This window comes from Rhinolophus hipposideros (assembly GCF_964194185.1).
Source record: "Rhinolophus hipposideros genome assembly, chromosome: 13".
In the NCBI taxonomy this organism is placed as follows: Eukaryota; Metazoa; Chordata; class Mammalia; order Chiroptera; family Rhinolophidae; genus Rhinolophus; species Rhinolophus hipposideros.
In genome coordinates this window covers 29,772,281-29,790,361 of record NC_138059.1, presented here as the reverse complement: position 1 = coordinate 29,790,361, position 18,081 = coordinate 29,772,281, and the positions used below count along the sequence as shown (strand labels likewise).

Sequence of the window (18,081 nt, the reverse complement as noted above, 5' to 3'; positions counted from 1 at the left end):
CACAATGCATAGTTCAATTTGATTCTAAGGGACGAGGACCGTAAAATACCAGAAATCAATAGCCCACCCACAATTCCTAGAGGTTTTAGTCAAAAGTGGAATGCCAAACATCCTAACAGGAGAAAATCTAAAAGGTTTAAATAAAATAATTGCTACAATTATAATTTTAAAACAAATTTAAGAGTGATATGAAGTTAATACAAATTTCAATAACTTAAGAACTTGAATGGGATAAATTAATTAATAAAAGCCATTATAATTTCAACTGCACCTGGGTTGTTTAACGCAGAGCGTTTTAAAAACAGTTGGTTAGACTACTGTATATATCCAAATATTAAAACTTTCATTTTCTAATTGAGTCCTTTATTTATGAGCCTCCCTCCAATCCATCCAAAAAGGTGGAATTCAACAAAAGATACAAAATTATCTCACCTATCCCGATCTCTCCGAGAACCTGCTCGCAAACCACTACTTCTCCTCATTTCCCTTTCTCTCTCCCTTTCCCGATCCCGCTCTCCTCTGTTCCTTAATCTCTGCATTAAACCTGGAAGAAAATATGACATACACTTTGTTTAGGTGAATGTAAATGCAACTACTTTAAACTCAATGTGAAGACATGACCACACACACTGAAGACCACCTTCCTTACCATCTGTGTTAGTGCCTTTCTCTCCCTATAGTTCTGAGAGGTGGGGTGATTGTGGCAGAATCACCTAGCACGTAACAGATGTTCACTCAGTATTTGTTTAATGAATTTCTCCCCTTGTCATGTCAAAGCTGTGAATAATACGTAGCCACTGAGGCTATGTTAGTTTCACCATAAATAATATTGATATCTCTTATAGGATTAGAGTCATATTTGAATATCTTCTCTATTCTTAGTGTTTAGTTAAGCATTATAGGCCACCCAGAACATTAGCTATTACTACTTTTAAAACCTTAAATATAAACCAGAGTATGGTTTCCTAAAGAATATGCAGATAAGTTACTTCTGAAATGTTATGACTCCCCAGGGTTCCTCATTCACATTTGCCAATTTCTTCATATAGGTCTATAGGAAATTAAATGGTGAAACTAATGATGAAAGGCTGGGGTATGCTCCCCATCTTTTCATCCTCAATCCTTTCTAGAGCTCATTCAGCCTCTATGGTGGAGGTTTACAGAACCCCAATGAACTGTATCTATAGCCTAGGTAAACTGCAGGATTTTCTTAGTAACTCTCTCCCTCAATTACTATATCCATTTACAAGATTGGCAATATTCTGCCCCTGCTTTACATAAATCACCAGTTATCACCTAGTTAAGGCTTCTGTAATTTTCAGACTTTTTAATTTGCTAATTGTAATCTTGAAAATTAGGCAAAAGTTCCAATCCCAAAGTGCTGGTACTCAAGGAGGTAAAGAGCTTGCACCGAGATGTTAACAGAAATCTTATTACCAAAAAACACTCTTGCTAAATGAAACAGTGAGGTTAGTGACATACTCAGCCAATTCACATTTGGTTGCAAGCTCCCTATCTCACTGGGAACCAGTAGCAACTCTGCAAATCATACTTTGAATGGCACTGCTCTAGAGAGAACATCATTTTCTTCTGAAGCATCTGTACCAATTAAACACAGGACCAATTAAATACAGGGGTGAGGGAAATACTGCAATCTGCTCATTGAACTTTGGTATTACCACAGATCTTACAACATCCCCTTCCCAAATCTGTGACAACTGAGATGATAAATCCACTTGGTACAATCACAAACATTAATGAAAATAAATGTGGCAGTAAAAGCACAAACTACTAAACTGTCGATTAGTTTAAATATGATTAAATCATTAATCTACAATAAAATGTACATGCACATCACCATTCTCCCACCATAAATACATATAACCATGATGATCACTGTTTCAAACAAGGAAAGAATTTTTATGATGCTTGTTACCTGAAGAGTACTTACTTGTATGAGTGCCTTTGTTGGCATTTTGGATACAATCTAGATTTGGCAATTTTTCGTTTGACAGAAACGCTTGTGCGATGGCTGTATAAAAACTCCGTGCCACACCACTGCCCTCCCCTGGCTCGTCCTTGAATGTGACCTTTACTCTGTGCACGGCCATGGGTGTAGTAGCACATCTTCGACCAAAGTGATTGTTGAGCTGCCTCATGGTTTGCTGAATGAGAAGGTCTCGGTCTCGATCAACCTATTTAAACAAATCAAACAAGGAGTAAAGTCACTGTGGGAAACCACCCTAAAACTTTTCTGTGTAAAATCTGAAAATCTAATTTTAGCTTTTCGTTGACAATTTAAATGACTAAAAAGTAATGTGGGTTCTCAGAAGCTGTTCTATTCCAAATAAACAACATTCTAAAGCATACAAGAACATCTTGCATTAAATCAGGATAGTGGAATTTAACTCCATTCTAACACTTTCTTAAAAGGTCTACTAGAAAACAGCAATTCATTCTATTTTGAAATGCACCAGGATAAATTCCAAGTGGATTAAAACTATAAAATATAGTATTTTTTTAAATAGCAAATATGAGAAGAAAATATGGGATATTCCTTTGGTGACAGAACACCACAAGCAAAGAAAACGAAGAATGACAAACTGGGGAAAGTATCTGCACCTTCTATTACAGACAAAGATATACACATTCATGAGTAGTATGCATATCATCTAAAAATAAAGTGTTTCTAAAAACCTGAGAAAAAAATCAACAAATAGAAAAAATGGGCAGGATATACTAACAAAGAGTTCACAGAGAACGAAATATCCTCAAATATATGAAATGATGTTGAACTTTGCTCAAAAAAAATTAAAACTACTGAGATGCCATTTCTTAACCTATCAGATTGGCAAAAATATAAAAATCTGACAACAAACTGCTGACAAGACTGTTGGGAAATCAGACATTCTTGTATCAATGTTGAAAATGTCAAAATATGCAACCATTATGCAGAGATGTTTGCCAATATATTGCAAAATTATATATGCACATATTACATACATGCACATGCCCTTTGACCCATGTCTAGGAATCTATCTTAAAGACACACTAGCCCAAAAGAGAAACACACATGAGGCTATTGTTCACATCACTATTTGTAACAGCAAGACTGGAAAGAAACCCAAATATCTATGACCAGGAGACTGGCTGAAAACACTGATACAACTGTACAATGCAGTACACTAAGATTAAACAGTTGTAAAAGGCAGACAGAATATCTCTGTATACAGTTATGGCTTTACTTTTGGGATATACTCTTAACTGGGAAAAGCAAGATAGAATAAGATGTATATAGCATGCTCGGAGCGGGGCGTGGTGGGGAGAGATGGGTAGTATATATACATACACGATTATGCAGTAGTACCTTGGTTTTCGAACGTGTCCATTGAAGAACATTTCAGTTTATGAACGCCATAAATTTTATGGATCTATGGTACCATTAGATAGTAAAATTCATACTAAATTTGCAGTTGTATGGGTTGCTTTAAAGGTCTGGACCACATTAATCCATTTTGCATTACTTTCTATGGGGAAACCCTGCCTCAGTTTTCAAATGTTTCAGAACTCAAACTGTATTCCGGAACAGATTACATTCGAAAACCGAGGTACCACTGTATTTTTTAAAGAGGGGAGAGAAATAAACTTAAATAAAAAACCTTGGAGGGCGGGGGACATGGCAAAAGAAACAGTAATGGAAACTAAATTTCTCTGAATACATACACCTTCTCTGTAGAGCTGACCCTCCAACACTGTAGATATTTTACATTAATTATGAAACAAAACAAAATCAAAGGGGAAAACAATCCCTAAAAACTGAAAGCAAAGTGAAACAAAAGGCCCTAATTATATGGAGATAGTGGCAAAACCACACAAAAAGGAATTATTTCAAGTGACTTTAAAACAAAGTAATTTGACTATACATCTCCAACTGGACATGCTTTAAGGACAAAAAAAAACTGACAATAAATCTTAAGCTATTTTCAACAATCATTTTGTTGGTGGCAGTGTTGACACTGATTCTAAGACTGCTGTATGTATGCTGTGGAATAAAAGCAGATGAGCTATTTTATCAGTGTTGTTGGGAAGTTGGATATTCAGTTTGGAAGATGGGGGATAAAGACTAAAAGGTGAAATAAAACAACCTTGCGGTACTTATCTTGAATTTGAATTGGAGTATCAGTATATCAAAACATTTAAGTCCATGTGTTCATAAAGATACTTAAAAAAAAGAACTAAAACAAAAAATTCACTGATCATCATTAGAAGATGCTAGGAAGTCAACAGCCAGAGATAACTACTACTCTAAATGTGGTGAATACCATTTATTTTTTTAAATTTTGAATCATACAGCACACATCTCTAAGCAAGACTTTTAACTTTATATGAAAAAATTTTAAACTTTATATGAATGGCATACTATATGTATAGTATAAGAAAATCTGAATACCTTTACCTCTAGTGATAAATCTCTTGACTGCTGATTTCTCAGTTTTTCCATTTCTCTACGGAATTTTGATTCTTTTACCTCAAAACCACCCAATTCGGTTAGGATCTTAAAAAAAACGCATGACAGAATTATTCTCTGAAATATGTACTTATCAGGCAAAATAGAATTTAAAGTGCTCACAATACATACTGATCCAGGTTCTGCTCCAACATCTTCCATGAATACCCTGCCGAATAGTTCTAATGAAAGGCGCCAACGTCCTAGCAGCATATCGTGGGAAATAACCATTCCCATGAAGCTACACTGTGGCCTGTAAGAAGTTTATGGGAAGAGGGGAAAGTATTTAGCCAACTGTAAAAATTCACTGACTTTTGGTCAATGACAATGATTTACTTGTAAGGTCTTTTAATATTCTGAATATTTAAGTACTTCAAACCACATCTTCTCTAATGGAGAACTTCTGTAACTACTCGTTCCTCACAGAACTTCTCATTTTTACTCTATTTTCCCCTCTATCCTTTATGTAAAGACACAACCCCAGGCTGCCTATCTTCATCTTTCATTTCACCTCCTCTCCTTAAAGTGCATTTGTCCATCTCCATCTTGGTGATTCCAAGACCCCTAGGTCACACTTTCATAGTGAACCAGAATTTTCATTGTGTTAAATGTATCCACTTCAGTGATACTCAACTCATACTCAACCTGGTAAAACAGAATATGGCCTCTTCCGTACAATGACATTGCCTCCTGACTTCTTTCAGTAGTAACATCTGCTTCCCTAACACCGACTTGAAAGAAATTCTAATTTTTCTTCACCGTTTTTCCAGAGTGATTACGTCTTTATAAGCTTCTCTTCCTTTCCATGATTTTCTTTCCATCCCCAAAGACAATATTCTACTTCAGCCCCTTTTGTTTACCAGAACTAGTACAGCTTTCTAGCTTGTCTCCTTACCTCTGATTCTTCTCTCTGTCAATCTATGTGCTTCTACATTAATCATCTCAGCTCAAGCCTTATTGTCTCTAAAAAACTTCTTGTCTCTAAGAAACTTGGGCCACCCAGTCGACAATTCTTCCTTTCCTTTTATGGTTGTTAGAACATGTACATAAAATGTATATAGTTTCCTAAACTAGCTTTAATTCCTGCTAAGCAAATAAACATTGTCTGACATCACTTAACCAAAAAAACAGAGCAGAAAGCAGATACTCTGTAAATTATTTGATGATTAACCATAGGGAGGCACAGTATACAAGGTGTGATCAAACATTATTGACTGTTTAAATTTTTTAAAATTATTGTAGTAAAAGACACATTGCCATTAATCCCCCTAAAAATACTCCCGCTCACTTCAAACACACTTATGCCATCATTCTTGCCACTTTCTGAACTGCTTTAGAAAGTGGCAAGAATAACGGGATAAGAGTGTTCGAAGCGAGGAGGAGTATTTTGAGGGGGATTAAGAGCAATGTCTTTTACTGTAATAATTTTTTTTTAATTTAAACATTCACCATATTGTTTGATCACACCTTGTATGCTGGCTAATTTTTATTGGGAAAGAAAGAACCTACCTCTTGCAAGAGAATTACCAACTGTGGACCTGGAAAAGGAGTCTGAATGAGAGCCACAAATCTAAAAATCTCTTTTCTAGTTATTCACCATGTTCCCCTTAGCTGAGCTGCTGGTAACAAGTCTATAACTGGCAATTTTACATGGATATATACTTTAACTCAGTACTAAACATTAAAAACAGTCATAGAATTTCCCTAGTAAATTGAGGAGAAAATCAGAATGTCAATCAATGACAAAATAGTAACAAAAAAACCCAAAAATCCAGAAAACTCAAATTTAATTATTTAAATATCTGGTAAACACAGAAACAACAATATAACATTTAATTCCATTATTTATACACAAATGAAATAAAGAAAATTATTAAGTTTCTAAATAAAAATTCTTACAAGAATTATATACTAGCCCTCAGGTAATATAATAGAAAAACCATCTTCTCTTAGCAAATACCTGAAAGACGTCAGAGGTGGCCCTTCACTTTCAGTCAGGCCTATCTCCGCTAGTAAACTGCTTTTCAGTTGTGCAGCAAGGTCATGAGCAGATGGCCCTGGTTTTGAACTCTCAGCTTCTTCAGGCACCACGTTCTGTTCTTCCCCTTCCTTTTTTTGCCGATTTTGCATGTTCATTACATTTTTCAAATTGGCAGCATAAGACATTTTAGTTGGAAGAACCTATGAATTTTTACATTTGAAAGTTACACGTTAAAAAATAAAAAAGACTTGATTTCCTTTTCGACTTATTAATACTCCAGACAAATCACATAGAAGTGAAGTAATTCCTTTCTGGCACTCCAACTACAGAGTGCAGCCCAACTACAGAGTGGCACTCCAACTACAAAGTTTCCCACCTGCCTGATCTCCTCACTGACCACCAAGTCCACTGCATTTATCACAGCAGCCTTCGAGAACTTTAAAAGAATCTTTGTAATATCTGTGGTACTTAAGTCTCTTAAACATTTTCAATCTTTTCAGTATTGTATTCTCCTTTACCACTTAGGTAACAAACAACTCTATTCAACTAAATGTCTTCTATGCCTGCTCTTAATCATGTTAGTATTCCTTTTTCACTGGAGAAACAGTATAGTATAAATTTTATACTCTTAAATCAGACTTTTATCTAAAAACTAGATCTTCCACTTAACTAGCTGTATAACAAAAGACATTCCCCACATGAAATTTATGTAATCTCTCCAAGCCTCAATTTCTTACCCATAAAATCAAGATAATGTTTTCTACCCTATATGGTTATAAAGATTGAGACAATGCCCCGGAGATGGAGTTATTCAACACACGTTAGGTATCATTATTAGTATTACCTTATTTTTTCACATTCTAGATTCAAAAAGAAAAGTTTGAAGTTAATATTATATATGCTCATATGTTAAAGATATATATACATGAACTTAAATTTTCAGCAGCATTACAACAATCAGTTCTATGAACTAGGCAGAGCACATCACGAAACTGCCATTTTATAGATGAAGTAACCTGATGGTGCAAGTTAGTCTCAAAGCAGCTAATGAAACAGTCGGAATTCCTTTTATTGTCAAAAAACAGCAATTTTTATTACTTCTATGATTTGGGGAAATACAATATTCTGAATTAATGCATTTCCAAACATCTGGATGCTGGGACAACTGCTCATTCACAGATATTATATTGCGAAGATTTTTACTATCTTACCTCAAGGCAGTTTCTGTCCACTGTAACCTCCATTAAACATTTCCCACTACTGGCAGATGACGAATAAAGACCCTGACTTGGACGGCCAAAAAGATCCTCTTTTCTAGCATTTGGCTGGAATTTTAACAGACATATTCTAGTTACATTGAATACTTTAAAAATAATAAAGTAAATGAAAAAGAAACCTTAAGACCAGTTTATTTAAATCACCTGCAACAGGTGTGGCTGATCAGCCAAGGGGATGGCTTCAGCCAGAGGCACTTCAAATGGATTTGGGGGTATACACCCAAGGAATGTCATGGAATCTGAGCGCCGGAAAAATGGGTGGTTTTGGCCAGTTTCGGCAGGAAGAGAGTCATCATCCTTGTCATTCAAAGTAGCACCTAAACATAAGGAGATAAAATGTTTAAGAAAAATTATTTAAATATTGGGGAAGGGTAAAAGAATCTTACTCTGCTCAATCCATAATTCCTGTTATCTCTTTATAAAATTTAATGCCACTCAAAAACAACAGTCCAAAATTTTAATAATATTACAATATTAGCAGTTTAAAAGAGTCACTTTTTGGTAAATTTTATGTTATGTGTATTTTAAATAACAATGAAAACTTGCCCCAAAACTATTAGTAGTAACAAATATGGTTCCATTTTGTATTAGCTGGAAGTTTCCTACATCTTCCTCTCTCTCTAGAGATTCAGACCTGAACAAAGATTCCTGAGCATATTCAGGACTCGGTTCACACGACTCCAAAAAGAGGAGATGCTCAAAAGCTGAAATCTGAGCATTTGCTTACTTGTAAGTTCTGCTTCCTCTTTAGGAAGATAAAGAAATCTCTGGGCACTCATGCATCGCAACAGGAAGTCAGCACACCAACTCCCCTTAATGCAATTAAACTTTGAGCAGTGCTTACTTACAGTGTGCTGTGAAAATAGCAGTAAGCCATGGCTGGGTTCTCAAAAACTAGCAGTTAGGTCAGCTGTCTTTCCCTGGGCTGAATAAAAGCACTAGCTAATCAGAGTCAAATGGACTATTTGACTCCACTTTAAAATTTTTTAAATTCCACTTGAAATAATAGCTGAAAACTATGAATAGATTGCAGAATATCCCACAATTTCTTGAGTTTGGAATATTTTCTCTCTTTTTATTAACTGTTAAAAAGTTTGGTATTTGGGAGTTATAATTGGTGTTTCTCATTTTCTTGACTAAATCTATTTTGTATCAATATTAACAAAGGTTCCGCTAAGACTTTAATGCAGTGCCTGCACACTTTACTTAAGGGTAAAGGTAAACATTAAAACTAAGAGAAATGCAAAGGAGAGATACAAAGATAAAATTTTAAAAATTGATTGTTGACAAGTTCGTAACATTTCTTTAACCATCCCTATTTATGAAGCAAATAATGTAAGGATGTACAAGGAAAAATGGACAGAAAGGGCAAGAAACGGGACATAGAGAAGAAAAGAGAAATTCCCACCCAGACAGAAAATAATGAAGTTAAAAAGCTTGAAGGGAAACTACTGAGGCAGCCACTTCTTGGAGAGGATTAGCAGATTTTTCTGTACACTAACTTTGATTGGTGTCATCGTCATTTTCATGTTCTGAATCTTCATTATCAATACCCAGTTCCAAGAGTTCTCGTGTCCTTTAAAAAGACAAATGAGTCGTTTTACATGAAATATTTGCACAATATGAACAGGAGGAGCAAAGATGATGGGAACTATAAGCAAAAAACACTGAAAAGGTCTGGTAAGCACCCAACCAATTTCATACACTGGGATAAAGGTTCAGACTCTGTGAATGGTAAGCTAACCAGCCAAATGTACTACAACGACAAAATAGGCTCAAACAGAAGCAAAAAGCTAATCACACCAAGGAACAGTGAGGGGTTAAACAAACTCTAATAGAAAACATGATAAACAACCAGGCCAAACTATCTCGAGCATAAAGCTTAACTGGATTCTTAGCTTTCCTGTTTTAAGTGAAGAGTAGCCCTGGCGAAAGATTGGATAGGCTCAAGCCCACTTTCCCATACGAAATGTTCCTGCACTATTTCTCTTTTGCAATGTTGTTCTTCTGACTCCAAATATCAGACAATGTACTAACGAAGACCACACTGAGCAAATAAGTATTTCTTAAACCAACCTCGTGGCAAGTATGGATACCTTTTACGTTCCAGTTGAGGCGTATCCAATGTTGTCTGCTGATTCATTGCTTTAATCCAGTATATTAGGGCTTGAAAAACATATGCCACATGCTTCAATGAGCAAACGTCCAAAACTGGAAGAACATCAGAATGCTCATCATTATGAGACCGCATTAGAGACAGAGCATAATTTAGGAAGTCGCCTCGAGCAGACATCATTCCTTGGCGGGCGCTAAGCAATGTGGCACGTCTACAGGAATAAAAAGAAATGAAAGTGTTTACAAAAAGAACACAAATGTGAGTTTGCTACTATCATAAATATGCAAAATTCGGAACACAGACTATCCATAAATAAAAACTCATTAAGCCTGTGGCTCTGCTTTAGAAACACAACCACTGTGTATACTTTACAGTCCTGTACTTTTGTACAGAAAAGGAATTCCAGTATCCTTTGGAATGGCAGAAGGAACTCCTTCTCCAAAGACAACCATTGTCAAACTTTAGCATCCGTCAAAATCACCCAGAGGTGGGCCAGCCTGATGGCTCAGGTCGTTGGAGTGCCACGCTCCGTTTGATTCCCACATGGGCCAGTGAGCTGCGCCCTCTACAGCTAAGATTGTGAACAACAGCTCCCCCTGGAACTGGGCTGCTGTGAGCTGCTATGTGCCGCTGGGGGGGGGGGGGTACCGTGTGCCACCATGAGCAGCTGGTGGCCATTGTGAGTGGCTGGCAGCCAGCAAGAACTACTGTGAGCAGCGAACCAACGACTGGCGACCGACTGCCTCAGCCGGGGGGAGCACAAGGCTCATAATACCAGAATGGGCCAGGGAGCTGTGTCCTATACAACTAGACTGAGAAACAATGGCTTGAACTGGAGTGTGTGTGGCAGGGGAGGCAGAAAAAGGGAGGCAGAAAAAGGGAGGCAGAAAAAGGGGGAATCACCCAGAGGACTTGTTAAAACAGAAAGTTGGCCCCACTGCGTTGTTTCAGTAGGTCTGGGGTAGGGCCCCAAAATTTGCATTTCTAACAAGCTCTTGGGTGATACTAGTGCTGCTGTTCTGGGGAACACACTTTGAGAACCACTGCCTAAAACGACATCAAAAGCACAAGCAACAAAAGAAAACAGACAGCAATGGACTTTATCAAAACTAAAAACTTTTGTCCTTCAAAAGACACCATCAAGAAAGTGAAAAGATAACCCAGAGAATGGGACAGAATTTCTGCAAATCATATATTTGATAAGGAACTTGTACCCAGAATATATAAAGAACCAACACCAGTCAATAAAAAGACCAGCCAATGTAGAAAAGGGCAAAGGACCTAGACATTTTCCAAAGAAGATACACAAATAGCCAACAAACACATGAAAAGACGCTCAACCTCACTAGCCATTAGGGAAATGTAAATCAAACCATGAGATATTACTTCACACCCACTGGGATGGTTATAATAAAAAAGACAGATAATAAGTGTTGACAAAGATGTGGAGAAATTGGAACCCTCTTTTCCACTCTGGAAAAGAGGTGGGCAGTTCTTCAAAAGGTTAAACAAAGAGTTACTATATGGTCCAGCAATTCCACTCCTAGGTATATACCTAAGATAAATGAAAACACATATCCACAAAAAAACCTGTGCACAAGTGTTCATCATAGCAATATCCATAATAGCTAAAAGGTGGCCAAAAATCACCCAAATGTTCATCAACTTATGAATGGATAAACAAAATGTGGCATATCCAATGGAATATAATCCTTCCATATCCAGGAAATAATGTCCTGATACATGCTAAACACGGATGAACCTTAAAACCATTATGCTAGGTAAAAAAAAGCCAGGCACAAAAGACCACATATCGTATGATTCCACCTATAAGAAATGTCCATAATAGACAAATTAGAGACAGAGAGTGGTTGCCTAGGGTTGGAAGGTAGAGGAAAATGGGGGGGGGGGGGCACTGCTAATAGTTACGGGATTTCTTGTGGAGATAATGAAAATATTCAAAATTAATTGCGATGGTTGCAAACAGCAATATACTCAAAACTTTGGAACTGGGTGAATTGCATGATATGAATTCTATCTCAATAAAGCTGTTATATTAGAGTGAAAGCCAAAGCAAGAGAAAGAGAGGGGCAGAACACTATCACCAACAAAGATGTTATCGGAACTCTGTTCTTCGGGGTAGACTAGCCTAATCAAGACAACGCTTGTGCCTGTTTGTGGAACAGGCTTCCTAGGATAGGAAAGCGGATGTCTCCAAAATCTTTATCTCTGGGCCCGATCTCTGCCAAGAATTCAATTTTACATACTAGACATTTCCACCAAATTCTCTCCCAGTTCTCAACACGCTCAAAAGCAAGTATGCCCATTCCACTCATTTCTTTTATTTTACTGTTAGTTATTCAGAATCAAATCTAAATGTAAATTCTGCCTCCTTCTGCTCCACCCCTCAACAAGGCCCTAAATTCTGTTTATAAGATTTCAAAGCTTCTCTCCCTCCTTTCCTGACCTTTATTATCCTACTGTAGGAACTACTGTCTCTCTTGAAGGCTCCAACCACAGTCTTATTAAGCTTCCTAAGCAGTCTCCTAGACCTTGTCTTCCCTACTTTATGATCCACCCAGAGAAGCAAGGCTGTGCAGCCTGAGCCAAACTTAGCACCACCTCCCAGGACTCTGACTACAGGTCAGGCACTTTCACCATATGGCACAGCCACTACTCCAGTGATCAATGTTTGAGCTAACTTCTAGTCCTGAGAAAGGTTATTTTGTAATTGAATAGAAAGAACACAACAAATCCACAAAGAAATATTCTTTAATTATGATTCAGCAGGCTGGAAAAAGAAATCTGAGAAATCAAAGGGCAGCTTTGATAATTACACAGACATTCCTCTTCCCGAGTACAAAGTACATTCATATTTCATCGTGGTCAAACTAAGTCTTTCCATGAATGTATGCCTTTCAAGGGGGAGAAGAGGAGGCCTTGGGATAGTAAGACAAGCATGTAGACCAACTACTTCAAAAATGAAAAGGATTTAGTATCAGAATCCTACAATACAAATGAATTTTTAAAAAATAGCTTAGATTATAACTAATTTGTTTTGCTTCAGCTATACAATGTGAAAGAAGTAATGCAAGGCACTTACTTCCTCCTTCACAACAGAGTGAGGTCTTATGCAAAAAGTCCTACCTTTCTAGAATATAAGGGTTCTGTTTAAACATACAAGCATAAATGGAGACTTTCATACCGTCTGCCTTCAAGGGTTCGTAAACTAGCTTCTTCTCGTGCAGTCATCCTCTCTCTTCGCGCTGAATTCTGAGAAGCGTGAAGAGGATGGTTTGGATGTCCCGGGTCACCAGCAGATGCTAATGCAGAACCATAACGTAATTGAGCTTCAGTAGAATCCATAATACTGACCATCCAGTTCCAAGTGGGAATAAGCTTTTCTTCTACATAGTTCTATGAAGACCAAACTAAAATAGTTAAAACTGTGAAAACCAAACTAAAATCGTTAAAACTACCCAAATAAAGTTAAATTCGATATACAGGAGATCCTTGAATAACACTTTGTCTGATGATGAGACGCTGTAGGAACTTAACTCTTGTTTGTATCAATTAGCGTATGGTCAAATTGCTTTCGTTTCACTTAAAGTCGCAGATCCTACTGATGACGTTAAGTGAAGACATTGTAGTGGTATTATGTACACATTTAAATATTTGTAACATCAATTCCTGTTATATTGGAATTCTTATAATTGACAGCCAAAAATATATATATTTGAATGAATAACTTTTCAGTGGTTTCATACCTGTAAGTTTACTGCATCTTGGTAAGTCAATTTCACAGCAGCTGGAATCTGCGAGTATACTAGGTGATTATACTTAGGAATAAGACCCATCAGGTCTGAGATCTGTCTGATGACAATGCTGTAAGCCCTTGCTAAACTGCTTGCAGATGTTAAGTAGCTGCTGGCATTGCTAGCTTCCAGTGCAGCTGCTGCAGCTGCAGCACTCGTGCTGATGGTGCCACTCCGGCGGAGGTTTGAAGGATCAATATAAATCAAACCCGCTGAACTTGCTATAAAGAAAAAAGGACAAGCACAATAAGCTAATGTCAGTTCTTAGTTGTGTTTCTCTAGCACTGTATATATTTAAGTAAGCTAAAAGATCAACTGCATTAGCAAATGTGCTAATTGAGCAAAAAACTTTTCTTAAGCCACACTAATTTAGGGAGGAGAATGATGGGAGGCACAAGAATTACTACAATGCCCTCAACCACAGGCAATTTTGCCACTGCCCCCACAAAAGGGGGACATTTGGCAATGTATGCAAACATTTTTGGTTGTCACACAGGGGTGGGGGTTGTTATTGGCATCTAGAGGGTAGAGGTCACGGATAAGGCTAAACATCCTACAATGAATACAAATAAAGAACTAATAAGCCCAAAGTAGCAATGGTGTAGAGATTGAGAAACCCTGCCATAAGCCTATATAAATAATCTTTGTACCTGAACTCAGCAAACCAATAAAGAACTATTATGAAACTATTTAATGTTTTCTCTAGATAAAGATGCATAATTTAAAAAAAAAAACACCTACTTAAGCACTCAGGAGTACCAAGTTTTCAGACTTGCCTGCTGGCGTGGAGGTGCTGGAAGGGGCTGTGCTGGCTGCCCGCTGGTGCTGGGTGTTGCGGACAGCCCACTGCATGGAACGGGGAGCTTGGGCAGCACCACTGGCGTGGGAGCTACTCGTGGTTCTCTCTAAAGGCTCATCAAGCATAAAGGTCTCCTGTTCTATGTCGTCACTCTGACTGCTGCTGCTATCAGAATCACTTGAGTCATTTGATTGTGAATCATCTTCAGAAAAGAAGGCAGGAACACTGCTTGCACCTACATTTTTTATTTTTAAAAACAAAACCATTGTGAGTTTGTTGATATTTAAAACAACAGTGTAACCCCTCACTCAGGAAAATATACATAGACAGAATGTCAAGCTGTATTCAATAGCTCACAAAACCATCACTAATTAAGTTTAATTATGAAAGAACTCTTTTTAATGAACCTTAAAATCAATCCATTATTTAAAAAACAGAAAAGCAAAAAAAAAAAAAAAGGTGATTACAATAATATCTTCTTTACTACTGTCTATAGGGAATAAGGATAAAATTATAAAAAGGCTTTGTCACCCTCATGCATATCATACTGAGTATAGTTTAACCAATTCATGCTAAATACACACATAGTCTTAGTATAAGCAAGAAAGTTGCTAGGATAAGTAACATACCTGCTTCCGAGCCAGCAGTTGCTGCAGTGACAACACTTCTGCGCCCACTAGCATTATCTTGGTTGCTGTGGTTACTTTCACTGTCACTTTCTGTTTCAGCTGCTGCTAACAAGTCCAGCTCCATGTCACTCCCTAGCAAATATATTTAAATAAGAAGAAAAGAGAAGTATAGACTCACTGTGGATCAAGACAGGGTCTGATATGCCAAAATATCCCAAGGGTGGGAAAAGAAGGTAAGGGGCATGGGGGTGCAGGGCAGAGAGAAGTGGTAACTAACTGCAGTAAGTATAACTGCCTGCTTAGCAGGAAAAGAGTGACTAGGTAAATTATGGTGCTCAGTGGATTACTACACATCAATTCAAAATCTGTCCTGCAGAGCCTTATATAAAAGGTGTTGAGCAGAAGAATTTCAGTCAGTTGGTAGAGCTCTGGGCTAGGTCCACTGCTCCATTTTCACCCACTTCACATACTGGGCTTCCAAAAGGGGAAGGAAGTTTAAAAAAAAATCTATCCTTTCAATTTCACGGTATCTACACATGTCAAAACATACAAAATTATAAATGTTAAATTAAGTATGTGCAGTTTATTCTATGTCAGTTACACCACAATAAAGCTGATTCCAAAAATGTCTACCCTGTGGCTACTGATAAAAATGATTAAGATTAAAGCTATTAATTTTGAAAAGCTTAAAAAAAAAAAAAAATGATTAAGATGACTATGTAGCAAAATGGCCAAAATGATTATCATAAGTGAAAACAGTTACAATTACATATACAATATCTAAAAGACATGCATAGGAATGTGGTGGTACAGGGGAGGACTTAAAGTAAAATACAAACTGTTAGTGTCTGGGTGGGATTGTGGGTCATTTGTTTTTCTTTTCTCTAATTTCCAAATGTTTCAAAATATAGTTGATTTTTTTTAATTTCTAAAAGCCTTTTTTTAAAAAAAAGTGACTGAAACCAAAAGGTAAAGGGAGAAGAGGATAAATTATTTTACACATATACATATTATATAAGCATGCATATATATATATATATACATATATATATGTATATATATATATGTATATATTACCTCCTAAAATTTTGAAACAGGTGCTACAGAATCCCTTGGCAGAAAATACGTCGGACATTTCACTATACGTCAAATGGGGCTTTTCTCTGTATTAGCATCTCTTCCAAGGTACCTGATTTACTAATACTGAATAATTTCTCAAATAACCTGCATACCGTCTTCGTCGTGCTCATCGTGTTGTCCCTCGGCTTCAGCATTTTCTTCCCCATGTTCTTCCTGTTCATCATGATGATCCTCTTCTCCAGCCACACCCTCCACCACCTCCACCTAAATCCACAATCTTATTTGTAAGCCATCAAAGTACACAATAAACCCACATCTCTCCCAGTGTTTCGCCACAGTAACTAGTAAAAATAGAAGGATCCCTAAACAGGGAATTGAACACTAAGCAGTTTTGAAAACCTTCATTTCCTAGTGACAATTTGCTATTTTGTTATGCCCAAAGTATATGATTATTGTCCATATGCTGAACCCTAAAATTAGAAGTATATCAATTGTGTGAGGAGTGTTTTTTTTTAACTTCTGCAATTGTAAAATTTACCTACTACATATTCAGGATTCTCTCTACCGTCAAATACATTGCACAAAACTACTAAAACTCTTTTTAACATTGAGACTATCTTTTCTACTAACCCTTAAGTAAAAACAAGTTGACGTTTCCAATTTCCTATTATCCAGTAAATCAAGGACTATTAAAATATTTTAAGATGTATAACCACAAATGAGAACATATAACAAAAATGTAAGAGCTGGAAACAAACGCATATTTAAATAGCAGTAAGATACTATTAATAAAACTTCTAGACTACCCCCCCTTCCCTCTCAAATCAAAGCCTCTCAAATGACACAACTGTAACAATTAAACCACCTCTTCCACATCTGCTGAAACAATATCATCCTGCTCCTCATCTCTGCCGCGAACAGGCTGCGACTGGCTGATGCGCCTCTGCTGCGGGTTCCGGATGATGTAGGACGACTGCGACTGACTGGAGCTGGAAGGAATCGGAGGTTAGAACACAGCGCCACACCGCCACTTCTCACTGTTACTCAATGTGATTCCTCGCTGGGACGCTACTTTAAATCTGACCTAAAACTTCTTGAAAACCAGTAACTAATCTACAGTTGCTCAGAAAATGTAAACCTCAAAGTAATTATTTTACCATAAAGATTTAACTTAGATATCTCTGAGTTGTTTTTATTTTTTAGTAATTCCTTTCAAATCTGTGTTAATGCACACTTTTATGAATCCTTCCCACTGAAATATTCTACAAGGGAAGGTTTTCCCCTTCCATTGCTTTCAACACCAGCAGTCCTCAACTTCCAAAGACTCTGATAGAAGCATCATCCATTAACAAGTGAGCATACTATAAGTGACCTACACTGTAAGAGACGTGACAAAGCCTACCTTGTATCGGCTTATTAACCAATGACTTGCTGATATATGTGTGGGGGTGGAGGGGAGTCATCAGCTCAAATGTGTGATTTGAAAATAGGATCGCAACAAAAGGTAGGGTGGCAAAAATAGTTCCACATCCCTAAAAATCAGACTTGGAAACAGCCCAGAAAGGACAGATGCCTCCATTATAAAAAAAAGGGAGAAGAACCAGAGAGCCCAGCTTAAAATGCAGGTGGCTGCTAAATAACCCTGTGACCTACCTATTACCTTTTATTTAGGATTTTAAAACGTAGTCTAAAAGAAATTAAAGTGTTTACACTGTTAAATGTTTTTTTTTTCCTCACCTCAGCTGCTCTGAAAAACAAGAATCAAATCAGTCCACAAGAGTCATGAACTGAGACACTCAGCCTTCAAATAAATATGTCTCTTGCATGAGAAGGGTTTCAAGGAGTCATAGATTTTACAGGAGACAGTGTGAGCTCTA

At 37.1% G+C, this 18,081-nt stretch overlaps 1 protein-coding gene across 3 annotated transcripts in view; it reads right to left on the bottom strand.

Moving 5' to 3' along the window:
* UBR5 (ubiquitin protein ligase E3 component n-recognin 5) overlaps window positions 1-18,081 on the bottom strand; it is a 126,305-nt gene that overhangs the window by 14,393 nt on the left and 93,831 nt on the right. For 2 of the 3 annotated variants that reach the window (XM_081070097.1, XM_081070098.1), the window contains exons 35-49: window positions 17,070-17,193; window positions 16,357-16,468; window positions 15,125-15,256; window positions 14,473-14,730; window positions 13,649-13,917; window positions 13,087-13,298; window positions 9,862-10,092; window positions 9,268-9,341; window positions 7,910-8,082; window positions 7,700-7,813; window positions 6,468-6,688; window positions 4,640-4,760; window positions 4,457-4,555; window positions 1,952-2,195; window positions 433-544 (exon numbers count right to left, since the gene is read on the bottom strand). In XM_081070097.1, coding sequence (XP_080926223.1) covers window positions 433-544; window positions 1,952-2,195; window positions 4,457-4,555; window positions 4,640-4,760; window positions 6,468-6,688; window positions 7,700-7,813; window positions 7,910-8,082; window positions 9,268-9,341; window positions 9,862-10,092; window positions 13,087-13,298; window positions 13,649-13,917; window positions 14,473-14,730; window positions 15,125-15,256; window positions 16,357-16,468; window positions 17,070-17,193 — 2,496 coding nt within the window. Of the gene's footprint in view, window positions 1-432; window positions 545-1,951; window positions 2,196-4,450; window positions 4,556-4,639; window positions 4,761-6,467; window positions 6,689-7,699; window positions 7,814-7,909; window positions 8,083-9,267; window positions 9,342-9,861; window positions 10,093-13,086; window positions 13,299-13,648; window positions 13,918-14,472; window positions 14,731-15,124; window positions 15,257-16,356; window positions 16,469-17,069; window positions 17,194-18,081 lie in introns of all 3 variants that reach the window. The other variant, XM_081070096.1, reaches the window with a different exon arrangement.